At 41.1% G+C, this 16,548-nt stretch overlaps 1 protein-coding gene across 3 annotated transcripts in view; it reads right to left on the reverse strand.

The window, feature by feature from the left end:
• The window catches only part of WDR19 (WD repeat domain 19), a 44,292-nt gene extending 28,836 nt beyond the window's left edge, over positions 1-15,456 (reverse strand). The window contains exons 1-12 of one of the 3 annotated variants that reach the window (XM_063135369.1): positions 15,425-15,456; positions 12,356-12,447; positions 11,834-11,899; positions 11,338-11,463; positions 8,973-9,088; positions 8,530-8,645; positions 5,987-6,067; positions 4,738-4,850; positions 3,962-4,135; positions 2,549-2,619; positions 420-592; positions 209-323 (exon numbers count right to left, since the gene is read on the reverse strand). In XM_063135369.1, the coding sequence (XP_062991439.1) occupies positions 209-323; positions 420-592; positions 2,549-2,619; positions 3,962-4,135; positions 4,738-4,850; positions 5,987-6,067; positions 8,530-8,645; positions 8,973-9,088; positions 11,338-11,463; positions 11,834-11,899; positions 12,356-12,447; positions 15,425-15,430 (1,249 nt within the window). In that variant the 5' untranslated portion in view covers positions 15,431-15,456. Of the gene's footprint in view, positions 1-208; positions 327-419; positions 593-2,548; positions 2,620-3,961; positions 4,136-4,737; positions 4,851-5,986; positions 6,068-8,529; positions 8,646-8,972; positions 9,089-11,337; positions 11,464-11,833; positions 11,900-12,355; positions 12,448-15,424 lie in introns of those variants that run through there. The other 2 variants (XM_063135368.1, XM_063135370.1) reach the window with 2 other exon arrangements.
• Between the last annotated feature and the right edge of the window lie 1,092 nt (positions 15,457-16,548).

Raw genomic sequence — 16,548 nt, forward strand, 5'->3', positions numbered from 1 at the left:
CCCAAAAAATAATAGTTCCATCTTGTTTTTCCACTACATAAATCTTAGAGACAGTAATGTCTTTGGAGAACTGTGAATTAGCTGTTACGACAAAAAAAGGATATGACCTGAAGCAATAATCATATGAACATTTTATAGAATGACCAGTAGTTTAAAAGTAAAGCAGTAAAACACTACTTTGAAACAATGGAACTAGAGATATACTTACTTCTCTCTCCGAGAATATAAAACCATGCCCGATTATTCATGCCAACAGCCAGATGATAATGACCTACTGCAACAAAACTGGGCTCAACTTCCACAGAAACTGTAATTGGTAGCTCCTGCTAAGACAAACCATATTGTTGTGCTGAGGACTGCCTACAGTAAATCAAAATGTTACACTTCAGTAAACTTTAAAAATGAATGAAATCTCATACGCTTTCAATGTGGTTGGCTACAGTAACTTCAAGAAGTGAGGTGAGGTATGCAATCCGTGTGCTGTATGAGTCTCCAAGAATGGGAAGTTTTGTCAAGAAGACATGGATAAATCCTCTTTTTGTAGACACTGCCAGCAATTGTCCATCATCTGTCCATGACAGCTGATCTAGACCTAAAGTATCAATGATATATTTATTTATTTATTTATTTATTTATTTTAAAGACATTATGTCTTTAAAATCCAAAAAGCAACAAAGATGTTAAAAGGCAGCAATTTAAATCTTCATCATCCAAACTGAGTTTTTGCAAACTCCTATATCTTAGAATGGGGTGGCGAACCTGTGGCTCTCCAGATGCTGCCAAACTACAATTCCCATCAGCCCCAACCAACATGGCCAATAGTTAGGAACAATGGGAGATGTAGCCCATAGATTTCTGGAGCGCCACAGGTTCTCCATCTCTATCTTAGCGAGTAACTTATCTATATCAATAGACAACATTAACAATTATTTGTAAATACTTATTTAAGTTGCTAGCCCACTCTGGCCCTAAGTCATGAGGATATTTACAAATTATTACAAGAAAATGACAACATTAGCAACAATTTACATTTGTGTCCTGCCCTTCTTCAAGGGGCTCAAGGAAGTTTATATGGTGTTATCTCTTTTTATTTCTCAACAGTCCTATGAGGGAAATTAGTCTTGAGATAAGGGAGTGGGGCAGGGCCAGAGCAACCTCACACTTAGGCCCTTTCTACACCTAAGGATTATCCCAGAAAAATGGAGGGATTGTCCCTGCCTGCTTCCGGAATCCCCTGTTGTCATTTGGATGCACAGGGACAATCATAGAATCATAGAATAGCAGAGTTGGAAGGGGCCTACAAGGCCATCAAGTCCAACCCCCTGCTCAATGCAGGAATCCACCCTAAAGCATCCCTGACAGGTGGTTGTCCAGCTGCCTCTTGAATGCCTCTTGTGTGGGATAAATGGCTGGTGTAGACATGCCCCTAACTCTCTTTTATTTTCACTCAGGTACACAGATGCATCTATACACACACACACATCCATGCATCCATTAACCATCTCACGCTCTTCACCACTCCTCTTCTCCCCATTCCCTGTTATTTTAAGCCTTATTCCTGAATGGGAGAGGGAGAGGGGGCCATAGAAAGAGAGGTGGGAGTGTTAAATCTTCTCTTCCCAAATGCAAGTCCCTCCCCAGTTGCTACCCCCCCCCCCCCCCGCACAGCAATTAGGCTTAAAATAAGCTTCCATTGATGCAAATAGAAGCTTCCTTAAAAGTCTAATAGATATATGGGGGCGAGTTGATCACTACATACAGGGAGGGAAGGGTTAACACTTCCCTCTACAGCAGTGAAAGCTTAAAAAAACACCTAACTGCTGTGCAGGGGCATTTTCATGTATATGTGAGTGTGTGTCTTAGAATGCAGGGAAGGAATTGTTGACTCTTCCCTCCTGAATTGCAATCCCCCATTGTCATTAGGCTTTTAAAAAGAACTTCCACTGGCAGAAATGGGAGTTTTTTGAAAAGTGTAATTAATCTGTTGAGGTGGGAGGCTCCATGGAGATTTTCCATCCCTGTCTGAGAGACAGCAGCCACGTTCAGAAAGTTCTTCCAACCCATAGTATGGAGGATGGGAGTAAGCGGCAGCAATACTTGGGCTTGGATGCTCCCTTGTCCTCTTCCTTTGTACCAGAGGGAAAGAGATTAAACACTTCCACTCCCCAAGGATCTTGGTCTTCAGGAAAATGACAGTTTGAGCTAACTAGAATTTGCCACATTCAAATACAACACAACTGAAAGCAGAATCTTCTAACTTCCTTCCCTTTCATGAAGAAAAAGGGGGCATGCAAGTCCAAGGTTGGCCACTGCTCACTCCTAATACTCTGAAGTTTAGAGGATTGTTTAAATGCTGCCAGCAATTCTCTTAAAGCCACTCTTAGCGAAACTTATGGCTGAGCAAGAATTTGAGCACACGTCCTGCTGCTCCAATGCAAACACTCAAGTCTCTACACCACGTTTCTTTGTATAAACAAAATGCTAATCTAAATAAAATCTGCTTTACAAGATTTGGCAAGTTGTCAATTAGATTTGGAAGATGCCATACCTTTATTTTCATCCTCCAAGTTTAGTATTGCATACATTTCGTTTAGATCTGACAGGTCATGAATCTTGATGCTGGAATAAGAAGATCCTTTAATCATGAACTACATAATATTAATCATATAATCATAAAAAAACAAATTGTTGAGGGGAACTACATTCTAGAAATTAAATTTATTAGATAGAATATAAAGTTAATTAGTCCTTATAGCCAATTATTTAGCATTGTGAAAAATGAACACAGTCTTTATCTTGGATATTATACTTAAGTAGGCTCTGTTTCTAGGTACTGTAAAATATGAAACCAAGGCTGTGTTAGTCTTGAAATACTCATAGGGAACTATAACTATTAAGGGGAGTTTGAAAAGACAATTGGATGCATTTCAGTCAGACATCAAAACTGTACCCATACAGTCCTTGAGCAAGCAACCTTGCCTCACCATCTCACAGAGCCTGGTTGTGAAAGAACAGCACAGTCCTTTCCCAAATGCAGAAACATCTCAGGTAGGAATATGACAACACCCAATTTGAATACAGAAACCTGTGACACCAACTAACATTATTTTGTTAATAATGAGAATAATAAACCAGAGTAGTCCAAGAATCTACAGAATGGGGACTTCACCAATCCAAGTGCTGTCCCTGTTTCCCCAACCGCCCACAGATATGTTGAAGTGCAGGGTGTTCAGTGTTACATTGTGCCTTTAAAAAAGAACACAGAAGTTATTATAAGCACAAAGAAATCTGGATGCCATGGTTATTCTCTGACCCTGAAGGGAACAGAGTGAGACCCTTCAGCTCTCCATGGAGTTCGGGGTCATAGTCAAGGGCCCCAATCCAGCAATGGTTCTGGGCACTGGAGCTCTGATGTGTAGATGAATCTCTCCTGTGTATATTACCTTTTGTACAATAATTCACTCTCTCCCTCAAAATAAACGCAGCATCACATCTGCTGCACACACAGGATTTCTATGTACATTAGAAGGTAAACAGATCTCTTGATCAGGGCTGCAGTTACTAATATAGATTCAAAATATTCTATGGTGGCATTCTCAGTGTCAAGGATTAGTATTTATCACTTGCTTTGTGATATCTGGCATTTTAATGTCCTCTTATGAAAATGTTACAGGCAGTGTCCAATACTGCCCCTTTGCTCCCACTGGTTCCATTGAGCTTGTAGAACCCACCGCTTGTGCAACAGGAACTAGTGTTTCCAACAGTCTTCCTGGAATGGGCAGAAATGCTTATTTCGGGAATGGGACAAGTCGGCGAAGCTTCCTTCTGCAAGCTCCCCTGACTGGGTCTGTGCCAGAAACAAGCGTCTTGCTCATTTTTTATTCACTCTCTCCCTTGTGCAAAGCTTCCCTTTGCGCAAGTGCTGGGTCCGCGCTAGCATGCAGGCAGTGTTGTGACTCACCAATTATCTCCACATGATGCTGCTTTATTTAGTGATTCGGATATTGCAATGCTGGTCAGATTATCTTTATGATCAGAAGCCTGAAAGATCTCGTGACCGATCTCTCGAACGTGTGTAGAAATCACCACAAAATAGCCAAGTGAGAAACCAATCATGATGTAGTTATCACCATACCTGTGGAGGCATGACTAGTATAACCAAAAGCATTCAGGCAATGTGGCTGCAGAAAGAAATAAGAACTGAGGGAGTCCCAGATTGTGAGCAAGCAAAAAAAATATGGAAGTGTTTATAGAAGTAAACTGTTGTATCTTAAAATTAAACTGGATTATCATGAGGAGACAGAATAGCAATTGCATTTATTTCTTTTCACAAGGTCCGCATTTTAGTCCATTAAATATTCAAATCCCTTTGACTAAGCAACACACAACAACCCCCATCCAAAACTTTAAAGTAGGGGTGAAGTTATTGTAAAGTAGGGGTGGGCAACTTGTGGCCCTCCAGATGTTTTGGCCTACAACTATAATCAGCTCTAGTCAGCATAGCCAATGATAGAGGGTTACAAGTTATCCATCCCTACGTTAAAGATGATTATTTTTATGGCACAAACTTTTGTGGACTGCTGAAGTAGACTTTAGTTCACAAAAACTTGCACAAAAATAACAAATAATAAATTTGTTATTTTGTGCCACAAGACTCTTGTCTGCTACAACAGATCCTTCTGGGAGCATTTATAAAGCTAGCCTACACTTCCCCGTGTATTTTAGAAAGTCACTTACAATTTATAAGTCACGATATGTCCGTAGCGATGCTGAAATGCCAGCTCAATTGGGTTATCTGGATCTTTGAGATTATAAAAATACAGTGTTTTTTGACCAACCACGATGCATACCTGAAAAAAGAAAAAGAAAATATGGAATGAGACAAGCATCACATACAGCTTTCAGCAAAGACAAAGGGCTGTTATTTATCTTGGTATAATTAGCATTTTTTAAAGATTTGTTAAAACACATTTCATATCTAGGCCACATCAAAGTGCTACAAGACTCAGATGGAAATATCCCAATGGGACCATGTACAGCTGGGGTGGGTGATACGTGCAGGGCCGGTGCTACCATAGAGGCCACTCAGGCGGCCGCCTAGAGCGCCAAGGTAAGGAGGCGCCGAATGTCGCACCTGGAAGCCGCTCTCCCACAGCGGCTCTGAGAGGGCAGCTTCCGGGTGCACCGTTCCAAAGCCGCCCGCCTGCCCCAGCATCCTGGCTTTGCTTCAGCTGGGTGCCTACCCAGCCGAAGTGAAGCCATGCCCGCCCCCCCCCACTCCAGCGTCCTGGCTTCGCTTCAGCTGGGTGGGCACCGAAGCAAAGCCAGAATGCTGGGGGGTGCGGGGGGGCTTCAGAATGGTGTGCCTTGAAGTCAGTCTCCGAAGCCACCCCCCCACCCCAGCGTCCTGGCTTCACTTCAGCTGAGCGGGCAAGACGGCGCCCCGCGCCCAGGTACACTGGGGTGGGTGTGGGTGGGTAAAAGCAGCTCGCCTGCCTAGGGCGCAAAATAGTCTGGCACCGGCCCTGGATACGTGGCCCTTGCTGCCCCTTGGCAGTGCCCATAGCATACAAGAGTCAAATTGAGCTTGTAAACAAGTTAAATTTAATCCATGCATGACAAACCAACAATTTTTTTAAAGAACATTTTTTGGTAGACCCCATGGGGGTGGGAGGAGGAGGCAAAGTATTGCCCACCTCTGATTTAAGGACTTGGTGCAGATGTAACACTGCCAATCTTTTAACCATGATATATGCTCTCCCCACTCTCACCCTCGGTGCAATCCCTTTATCTATCTGTCTTAACTGCAAAAATAAAGGACTTTTCCCACTTGAATATTTGGATGGCCAAGATATGCTACAGTTACATTTTGGATGTTATTTTCCTGTGTAAAAACTTTTCGTTTCTTGCAACCACCTCTGACGATAGCAAATGAAGTAGGATGATCGAACATGGAATCTACACTGTCGTGTTATTAATGACTTACTGTGGTCTCATTTGCTCCTGTTCTGTCATCAGTCTTCATCACTATAAACTCCATATCACTGGGCTCTCCTCTCACTGCTGTCTGCAAGAATAAGGTTCCAAGGTTAATAGAAAGTATAGCTTTGTTTATGTGTTACATTGACAGGAAAATGACAAAGCAAAAGTTTTTCTGGGTGTTAATACATTCTTAATCATAACTATCAATAGCTATTCCAAGAGCAGCTTCATATCCTAAATTGCTGTGCAGGAACTGGTTGCACAAGTTGGCCATGCCTTGTGTTCCTCTGCAATAATGTAATATCTGAAGTACAACCTTCACAAATCCTTTGCTCAGCTTTGAAAACCTTTCCTTTGCTTGCTTTAACCAAATGTTCCCTGGGTTGGAACCAGATTTAGTCACACTCAGAGTAAATGTATTCTACTCATAAAATGGGTCTGCTCTGAGTATGACTAAATCTAGATCCAACCACCTGTCAAAGAAAATGCCCTCATTAGAAAACCCTGACAACATTAGCCAGCTGAGACCATTGGTTTAACTCTCAGAACATCAAGAGCCAAGTCTGGGTACAGAAGAATTCGTTGCAATACTTTAAAATAAATACTTGGATAAAGAAATACGATATTAGGTTGTCCTGTTGTTTATTTATTTATAAAATGTGTATCCTGCTTCTTTCACTCATTCAGGAACTCAAAGCAGCTAACAAAAATATGCAACGTATAAAATAAACATAAATCATATCCTTAATATATTGCAACTTAAGCCTTAGTACAAGCCAGTATATTCCTATTTATATATAACTATGGATGAATCCATGACTATCACCAGCCTAATCTGACTATCATCAGCCTAATTTGATCTCATTTTTTGATCGGGTAACCTCCCTTGTGGACTGTGGGAATGCTGTGGATGTCATATATCTTGACTTCAGCAGAGCTTTTGACAAAGTGCCCCATGATATTCTGATTAACAAACTAGCTAAAAGTGGGCTAGATGGAACAACTATTAAGTGGATTCACAGTTGGCTACAGAATCGGACTCAAAGAGTACTTATCAATGGAACCTTCTCAAACTGGGGAGAGGCAACGAGTGGGGTACCGCAGGGATCAGTCCTGGGCCCAGTGCTCTTCAACACTTTTATTAATGATTTGGACAAGGAGGTGCAGGGAACGCTTATCAAATTTGCAGATGACACAAAATTGGGTGGGATAGCTAATACCCTGGAAGACAGAGACAAACTTCAAAGTGATCTTGATAGGCTGGAGTGCTGGGCTGAAAATAACAGAATGAAATTTAATAGGGATAAATGCCAAGTTCTACATTTAGGAAATAGAAACCAAAGGCACAGTTACAAGATGGGGGATACTTGGCTCAGCAATACTACAAACGAGAAGGATCTTGGAATTGTTGTAGATCGCAAGCTGAATATGAGCCAACAGTGCGATATGGCTGCAAGAAAGGCAAATGCTATTTTGAGCTGTATTAATAGAAGTATAGCTTCCAAATCACGTGAGGTACTGGTTCTTCTCTATTCGGCCCTGGTTAGGCCTCATCTAGAGTATTGCGTCCAGTTCTGGGCTCCACAATTCAAGAAGGATGCAGACAAGCTGGAGCGTGTTCAGAGGAGGGTAACCAGGATGATCAGGGGTCTGGAAACAAAGCCCTATGAAGAGAGACTGAAAGAACTGGGCATGTTTAGCTTGGAGAAGAGAAGATTGAAGGGAGACATGATAGCACTCTTCAAATACTTAAAAGGTTGTCACACAGAGGAGGGCCAGGATCTCTTCTCGATCCTCCCAGAGTGCAGGACACAGAATAACGGGCTCAAGTTAAAGGAAGCCAGATTCCAGCTGGACATCAGGAAAAACTTCCTGACTGTTAGAGCAGTACGACAATGGAATCAGTTGCCTGGTGAAGTTGTAGCCTCTCCCACACTAAAGGCCTTTAAGAGGCAGCTGGACAACCATCTGTCAGGGGTGCTTTAGGGTGGATTCCTGCATTGAGCAGGGGGTTGGACTCGATGGCCTTGTAGGCCCCTTCCAACTCTGTGATTCTATGATAATCAGCAACTTCACTACCCCACCCCTGGCAGTAAGCAGAGAAAGCTAGGAAAGCAAGAGGAATAATAAAGAGACCAAGTAAATCAATAGTGATGCCTGTCACAAAAACAACTGTTCTCGTTGATCATCAACGGGCTTTCAAGTTGTTATTGTTGAAAGCTTTCAAGTTGTTATTGTTGAAAGCGTGGGCACTATCAATAACAGAGGGTGGTCCAACAACAGCAAACTGTAGTATACTTGAACATTAACCACAGGGCATTTTCACACAACAGTGCTAAGATGCTTTGTGCATTTCTTGCACCTGTAAGTCAAAAACAAAACCTATACTGGCTCGAATGTGGATTTAATTTATAACCGACTCTCTTCTGCTTTCTCTCTCACAATAAAAGCACTCACATATGGAACAAACAACAAGAAAGATGTGCAAAGGCACTTTTTCATTTAACTTTTTCACGCTTGTGCATAACAACAACTTGAGTTTATTACCACTTTTATAGTATCTCCTTCGTGGTTGCTAATTGTAATCAGTTTGTCTTCACCACCTAATGCTAAAACTTTCCCATTGCTCCAACAACCACACGTAATTCGCTTGGTGTGCTTACCTGGTAAAACAAATACACAAAGAAAAATCACAGTAAACATATTAAACAATGCTTGGAAGTTAAAAACTGACTTAAATAAGAGCATTCAATAATACAATTTCCACATTAAGTGATCAAATTACTATTAGAATAAACATAGCAGTTACTAAACAAGTATCACTTAGCAACTTTTTATAACAATGGATGCCACAGGTTAACAGACATTCTCCCATTATACATTGTTAGATATTTACACTAGAGATATATTAACTAGATAGTACCACTATGAATACATTTCTGCTTTTCTCTACACACATATAAGTCCACTGACTTTATTATGGTACTGACCAAGGATAGGAATCTTGCGAGACGTTTGGCGATTATATATTAGTACATTTCCTTTAGCTGTTCCAGCAGCAAGTAAGGCTTCAGCTTTTGACCAACGTAAGAAAGACATTGGTTCCCTGCAAATAATAAAAAAAACCAGACTGCTAACCAATTTCATTGTTTACTATTGTTTGCTTTTTCAGGGTTAGTTCCAGTGCTAGTCCAACTTAAGAGTAGTTCCACAGAAATGAATAGGAATTCAGTTAGACTAACATTGGGTACAACCCCTAATATTTGAGAAATAATAATAAGGAGCCCATGGTTCAACATCAGATACCAGGTCGATTCAATTATGGTATTGCGATAAAAAACTGAGCATAAGAATTTGTACAATATTTATAAGCTGTCCTTCAGAGTGAATTGCTCATAACGTTAAAAAAGAGAAAAACTAACAGTAAAGCCCCCTCATTTCAAAACCACTCAAAATGAAATGATTTAATTCAGCTCTATTCTCTGTATTTTAATGAATTAAATTTAAATAAATTTAATTACACAAATAGTTTTCTTTCTGAGAGATGGAGGGAAGTGTGAAATAACATGCAATAAAGTGATGCTGTTGCTCACTGTTATAAAGAAAAGCAACCTTTGTTAGCCGCAAAAATAAACAAATATATCCTTAATTCTCAACCTTTATCTATTAAAATTATCCCCACTGATAAACCAATAAAAGCAATACAGTCTGATCCCATGAATATTTACTCAGAACTCCCATGTTACTACATCCAGTCCTAACTGCTTTCCAATGCAAGTTTATTCGAAAGTAAGGGCCCGTTCAGAAGACATTTTAAACCATGGCTTTCACCATGGTGGTTAATCCAGAAAGGCTTTTTTGCTTTATTAACCATGGTTAAGGCCGTAGTTTAAGGTGTCGTCTGAATTCAGCCCAGCTTTCTGGCTTAACCACCATGGTTAAAGCCATGGTTTAAGGTGTCTTCTGAACGTGGCCTTAGTCTTATTGTGTACAATTAGCCTGATCCCAGAAAAGTATTATAGGATTCTATCCGAATCTATCCACTAAGCCATTTGAAGCCCTAAAACGTACTACTATAGCACAATAGGAGCTCCTTTACATCCAAAATATCTACTAAATAACACTGCCCTATCTTAAGAGGGTAGCTGTGAGGATTATCACAATAATGTATATAACATGGTTTAGTTTATAAATGCTACTTAATATTATATAAAAATTGAGGCAATGTAGGTACCAGTAAAGACAAAGGATATGAAAACTTCTGGGAACCCCCAGCCCCCTAGGCATTTTTAAATTGACAATGTTCATCTCAATATGAAACAGGAAATCTACAGCATTAACTGTGGCTGAGTTCGAACGACACAATAATCAGCGGTTGTTTCCCATTCTGTTCCTATTACCACCCCCACCCCCAATTGATTAGCGTGTCGTTCGAACTCAGCCTAAGAGTAAGATTAGCAGCCCCATCACTAGAAACTCTTGTAACACTGGCATAAGTTCTGCCACATTCTTCTCTTATATTCGCAATTCCTCTAGGAATTGCAGAAACTCATGGGCACCCCTAGATGCCTGTCCTCTGCACAGGTTCATTCCTTTACCTGTCCAGATTCCTCAAGAGGGTAATATAAGAATCACTGAAGAGAAAGCTGGGCATCCCATCACGATAGATCTGCTTAATGCCCTATCTTCCACATCTCATCAGAGAAGGAGCAGCTACAGGGACCTCAGTTCACCCCTCCCTGCCAGATAGAACATGCAACTCCGAGTGACAGTTCCTCAGGACTGCAGACTCTGTTATTATCCATTGGTCACAGAATCTAGGGCTACTGGGAGACAGCACCCTTTGCCTCCTAGGAAGAACATTTGGCAAGGGGAAGGTTAACCTGGCCCAATACATTTGACAGTGATTTATTTGCTTTTTTCCTCCTTCCTCCCAATCCCTTTTCCTTTTGTGTCATGTCTTTAAGACTCTAAGCCTGAGGGCAGGGACTGTCCTAACATAAATTTCTGTAAGCCTCTTTGAGAGCCTTTTTCAGCTGAAGAGCAGGGTAAAAATGTGGTTAATAAATAAATACATTCTAAAGAGGTTTCTTCTGGAAAACATTTCAGGAGGTGAGGTAATGAGATGTGTGCCCACCTTGCACCATTTGATATGTTGGTACAGGCAGAGAGTCTGTGTTATTATCATGGACAGACAATCAACAAAACCTCCACTGAAAACCACAGAGCAGCAACGATCTTTTTCAGTTAAGCAGAGCAATTCTGTTTCCTGTATTAATTCCAAGTTGTATCTTATATTTAAGATATAAACTGGATTGGAGATGTAATTTTACTGAACATGCAAGTTATTCTTACCTCATGCTAGTGTCCATCAAGCTGGTTTTGTTTGTGTTGGCATCCCACAAATAAATGGAACTGGACTTATCAGCAATTATTGCTAGGGTATCTCCATCTTGATCCCAGTCCATAGCAATGCAGTTGCTAAATTAGCACAGAAAATATTAACTAGAAAATGTTAAGATTTGGTTTGAAAATATAAAAGAGTGGAAATGTCTAGATTTCCACAAGACACTAGATTTCCTTGCCTAGATTCGCTGATGAGCCATTCTCTGAAGGAAACATCCATTTTCCATCATTCCAATCTCCGAAAAACAAAACTGTGCATTCGAATCACATCTAATTCCATAATACTCTCCCACCATTTCTAAAGGCATTGATGGAATAATCTAGCTGGGCAGGACAAGTTTTCCTACATTATTTAAAAATTATATCCTAGTTTGCCTAAATGTGAAATTTTATTCTACACAACATTGTTCAGCCTAATTTTGTCAAATCTCTTTTTAAGACTTACCCCGGTAAATTAATTTCATTTTTCATTTGACCATGGCGATCAAAGATTTTTACGGTGTGATTATATCTAAAGAAAAGAAAAGATGAGCACACAGGAATAAAAATCATGAAGATGGACATCTTTCATATGCCTGTAAATAATATTAGAGTCTGTGAACCACTTTTCATATAACAAATCTGACTCATCTATTTACAGTGCAATACTATACATGTCTATTCAGAAGTAAGCCCCACTGAGTGCACCAGGGTTTACTTCCAAGTAACTGTATAGGATTGCAGCCTAAGGGTGCAATGCAATGCATGTTTAGATGGAAGAAAGTCCTACAGCTCCCAGGATTCTTGAGCCAGCATAACTGGCTGGGGCATGCTGGGAATTGTAGGAATTTTTTTCTAAGTATGCATAGGATAGCGACCTAAACTAATTAACGTTTAGAAGGAGACATATGCAGTTTTCATATCCATATATTTCATTTGTATATGTTGCATTAACACTTTTAGAATCCTTCAATATTTGTTATCTTACCCTGTAACAGCAATGTAGTTTCCTAATGTTTTTTGCCAAGAAAATTGCACAGGAAAACCAGGTGCATCCTTCTCTGACAGGGTAAACACTCGCTACGGAAAGAAAACGAGCGTGATAAACATGTAATCATTTAAGGTTTTTGAAATTTCTTATTTCTATTTACAAAACAATTTATTATTTCTAATTACAAATCATTTTTATTCTATGTAAATGACAATTCCCAAGATTCCATTATGCTGGCATGACCAAGAAACGTGATAGTTTGTGATTGGGGTGTATAAGTAGGGGTAGGTTCACGTTCTGTTCTGAGAAGCTAAAGTATAAAGTAAATGGACCACATGTCAGCATGGCCATTATTGCATGTGGCCGATGGGAGTTATAGTCCAACACATCTAGAAGGTACTAGGTTAGGAAAGAAAATATTAGTCCCCACTAGTGGTGTGGCTAAGTATACCTCATTAGTTTTCCCCATATAAGTGAATGCCTTATGAAGAATATGTTACCATATATAGGGGTGGGAATGCCTTGTACCCTGAGGGGTACCTGTGGTATACAGGAAAACACATCTGCCCATTCCAATTAACAGGCATTTTTCTAGCTGGACAATAAAGGCTGCTTCAAAGGAGAAAACAGAGCTCTGTAGGCAACAAGGGATTTCTTGCACCATTGCTAATTTAATTTTTACACTCTCACACCCACTTATCTACTACAGCAGAAGACAGAGAAAGCAGGTAACATGGCTAGCAGTCGAAACACAACAAATATTTGTACATTGAAGAGCAAAGGGAAACAGTTTTTTTGGTTCATGTATGGAAAAACAGACACAGATTAAGAGTGTGTGTAAATATGTGCATATAACAGAATTCCAAGTCTAATAACTGCAGTGGAATATCCAGGACCAATTCCAAAATAGCACTCTCCTACAGATCTTGCTGCAAAACCTTTATAGATTCTCAGTCTATTTCCTTACGTTCAGATATATTATTCTAATGGAAAAATATCAGAACAACCTTCCCCAAACTGATGCCCTACAGATGTGTTGGACTGCAACTCCCATTGTTGCCAGCCAATGTGAAGTCTCCAACGTCTGAAACGAAGAGGAAACATAGGACTGGTCTGCATGACACAAAGCTGGTTAATAAGCTATGGTGGGTTGTTAACCACACTGAGCATGCTGGTTGATTGCTGGATTGATTTACATAATTACTCTTGCCAGGCACTGCTTCTTGAGTTATCCAAAACCAGTGAGAATGGCTTGTTGCGGCAGTTAACAAATCACCCATGGTCTGTTGTGGGATGGTTTCTTACCCACCTCAGCAAGCCACTCTCACCGGGTTTGGATGAAGTGAGAAACTGCAGTGGGAGGCTTGAATAGGCAATTGGGTGCCCAGGGTAGGCTGCAGTGATTATGCGAACCAGGTCAAAGAACCCAAAAAGATTTTGTAGCAAGACCTGTGAACAGGAATGGATAAGAAACTTGCTCTCTGATATTTTCTGCAAACCTCACATAGATTTTACTTTTCCTCTGATGGTGTATTTTTTGGGTGTACTGTTTTCTGGGGAAAAAAAAGTGTGACATAGAAAAGCTCACAGGAATTGTTCTCCAAGATTCATCTTTCACACCTTTTAAATGTACATGGTCTAGAGAAGCTCAGGCAGGAGCAAAAAACGAAATTATTATAAGCAGAACATACTCATAGAATTTTACAATAGGTACATCCAGATAGAAAAATCAAATTGTTAGGCAAAAGACCCAATGCGCAAATGATACTTTCAGGTGACCAAAAAAATAAAAAAACATTCTGCCAGGCCTCAGTCCTGGCATCTGCTTTCAGTATTGTGATTCAACTCTGGAATATAGGAAGTAAAAATAGCTTAAAGTACCTGAAATGAGTGCAAAGTGTGTTTTCCTTAATAGATCACCCCCACACATCATAGATAAAGGAACAACTTCAAGAAATTTAGCACTGTTCATGAAATCTAAAAGATTAACTAGTTGAATGAGGATCAGTTTTGCAAGCAAAAGATGGTCCATTAAAGAGTTTTTTGTCTGCCAAACCCCAGAACAACACATTAAACTAGTTTGTCTTTAAAGTACTGCAAGACCCTTTATCCTAAAGCTAAGTTATATACCTTCTTTCTATTTTGCCCCAGAGCAAGGGTTTTATGACATTTCCGTTTGCCAAAGCAGGACAGTCCTCTCTTAAGCTCCTCCCCGCCCCCGGCATCACAACCATGCAGCAGGAAGAAATCCAATAGGAATTTTTTTTCTCCTATCACCATAACTTCATGCTGGAGGGGTGCAAGTGGGGGAGCGTCACCTGTTGAATGTTTGCTGTTAAAAGTCACAGGTAACCTTGCCCTGTCCCTGTAATTATGGCATTTGTGTGTATTTTAGAGTCTTCTAGACTGCCATGTGAAGGTAGCGTACCCCAAAAACTGGGTTTAACATCTTTCACATAAATAAGAAATGTGGCCACAGCACCCTGCCTTGTCACCGTTCTAGATATATTTACTTTTCTGACAAGGCTCCCTGTATTTTTTTAATGGCTGGGTGGCAGGTAGAAATTCAACACCTCACTCTATCTTAGATTCATACACACAGGCATGTCCTAGCTTCATATGTTGAATATCTGCCTGTTGAAAAGTTTTAAGAGCATATGGAGGAGCTCTGTGAGAGGGCGAGGGGGAAGTAGTCGCGCTAGTTATGAGCTTATAGCAATCTTGCCAAACCTGGTGCCCTCCAGGCGTGTTGGACTGTATAACCCCAACCTACCTGGCTGGCTGTAGTCCAACATACCTGGAGGTCACGGCTGCTCTATAGCAACCGGGCGTGTGCTATAGTTACCTTGATAGGAAAGACTATGGGCGCCCTGCATTGGCTGTTAAAGGAGCGCCCAGAGACCCCTTCAGCACCCCAATAGCGGCCCATCAAGAACAGGCACGGCTGTTTTGCCTCAGAGACTTAACGGCCAGCTCTCTTTGGGGGTAGGAGCGCCCCTCCTAAAGCACGGGGGCGCGCGCGCGCACTCGCCGCCCGCCCTCCGTCGCGGCCTCCCTCTAGTTTACCTGCATCTTTTCGTCTTCGCTACGGTGTTGTTTAAAAGTGGGGGCGGGGGTGAGAGGAGGAAACAGACCACAGGCGCATGCGTATTCAACCGCCCCGCTTGGAACCACCCTTCTAACAGCGTCCGCATCACCCGGGAGATTGTAGCCTCAGAGATAGGAAAAGTAGACTCATGCCGTTGTCTGGATATAGGTCATTTCTTGGTGTCTATTGAGAAACTAGTTTTAAATGACCACAGAGGGCGGAAGTGAGACATTCCACAGAACTTCTAGATTTCTATAGGTGCCCGCCAGATGTTTTGGGACTACATTAGGGTGACCATATGAAAAGGAGGACAGGGCTCCTGTATCTTTAACAGTTGTATTGAAAAGGAAATTTCAGCAGCTGTCATTTGTATATATGGGGAACCTGGTGAAATTCCCTCTTCATCACAACAGTTAAAGCTGCAGGTGCCCTGCCCTCTTTTAAATCTGGTCACTCTAGTATAGCTCCTGCAGCTTTAACTGTGGTGATGAAGAGGGAATTTCACCAGGTGCTGCAACCATACAAATGACACCTGCTAAAATTCCCTTTTCTGTGCAATTGTTAAAGATACAGGAGCCCTGTCCTCTTTTTCATATGGCCACCCTAGACTACATCCCAGCAGCTGCATCCAGCAGCATGGCCAGTGGGCAGGGATTATGGGAACTACAGTCCAAAACATCTGGAGGGCTCCAGGTTGCTTAGCCCTATTTTAACGTAGCTATGATGGGGGCACCAACACTCGCCCCCCCCCCCAGTACAAAAGATAGGTTGTGTTTTTTGTAACTTAGGTTTATTTTGTGTTGTGGGGAAATGTTAGTTTTATAATTTTTCGAAAAAGAACCTTGCCAATGTTAATTCCAATGCGAATAGTCCATTATTTCCGTTTTGCAGGGTGCTGGAGTGACTGAAAGAGTGTGTGGTAATTCAGTGTTAATAATATTGTAGATTGGAGCGGGAAGCCTGAGAGAGTGGCTTACAACAACTCCGCATTGTAGTGCATTAATATGATAGGCCTACTGCAGGCTGGCTGAGGGTGAGGGAGTAATTTACAACTATCCTCTGATGTTATCCCTACGATGCAGGTTGGGGAGCTGTATCGAGA

The sequence above is a fragment of the Elgaria multicarinata genome, chromosome 10 (assembly GCF_023053635.1).
Source record: "Elgaria multicarinata webbii isolate HBS135686 ecotype San Diego chromosome 10, rElgMul1.1.pri, whole genome shotgun sequence".
In the NCBI taxonomy this organism is placed as follows: Eukaryota; Metazoa; Chordata; class Lepidosauria; order Squamata; family Anguidae; genus Elgaria; species Elgaria multicarinata.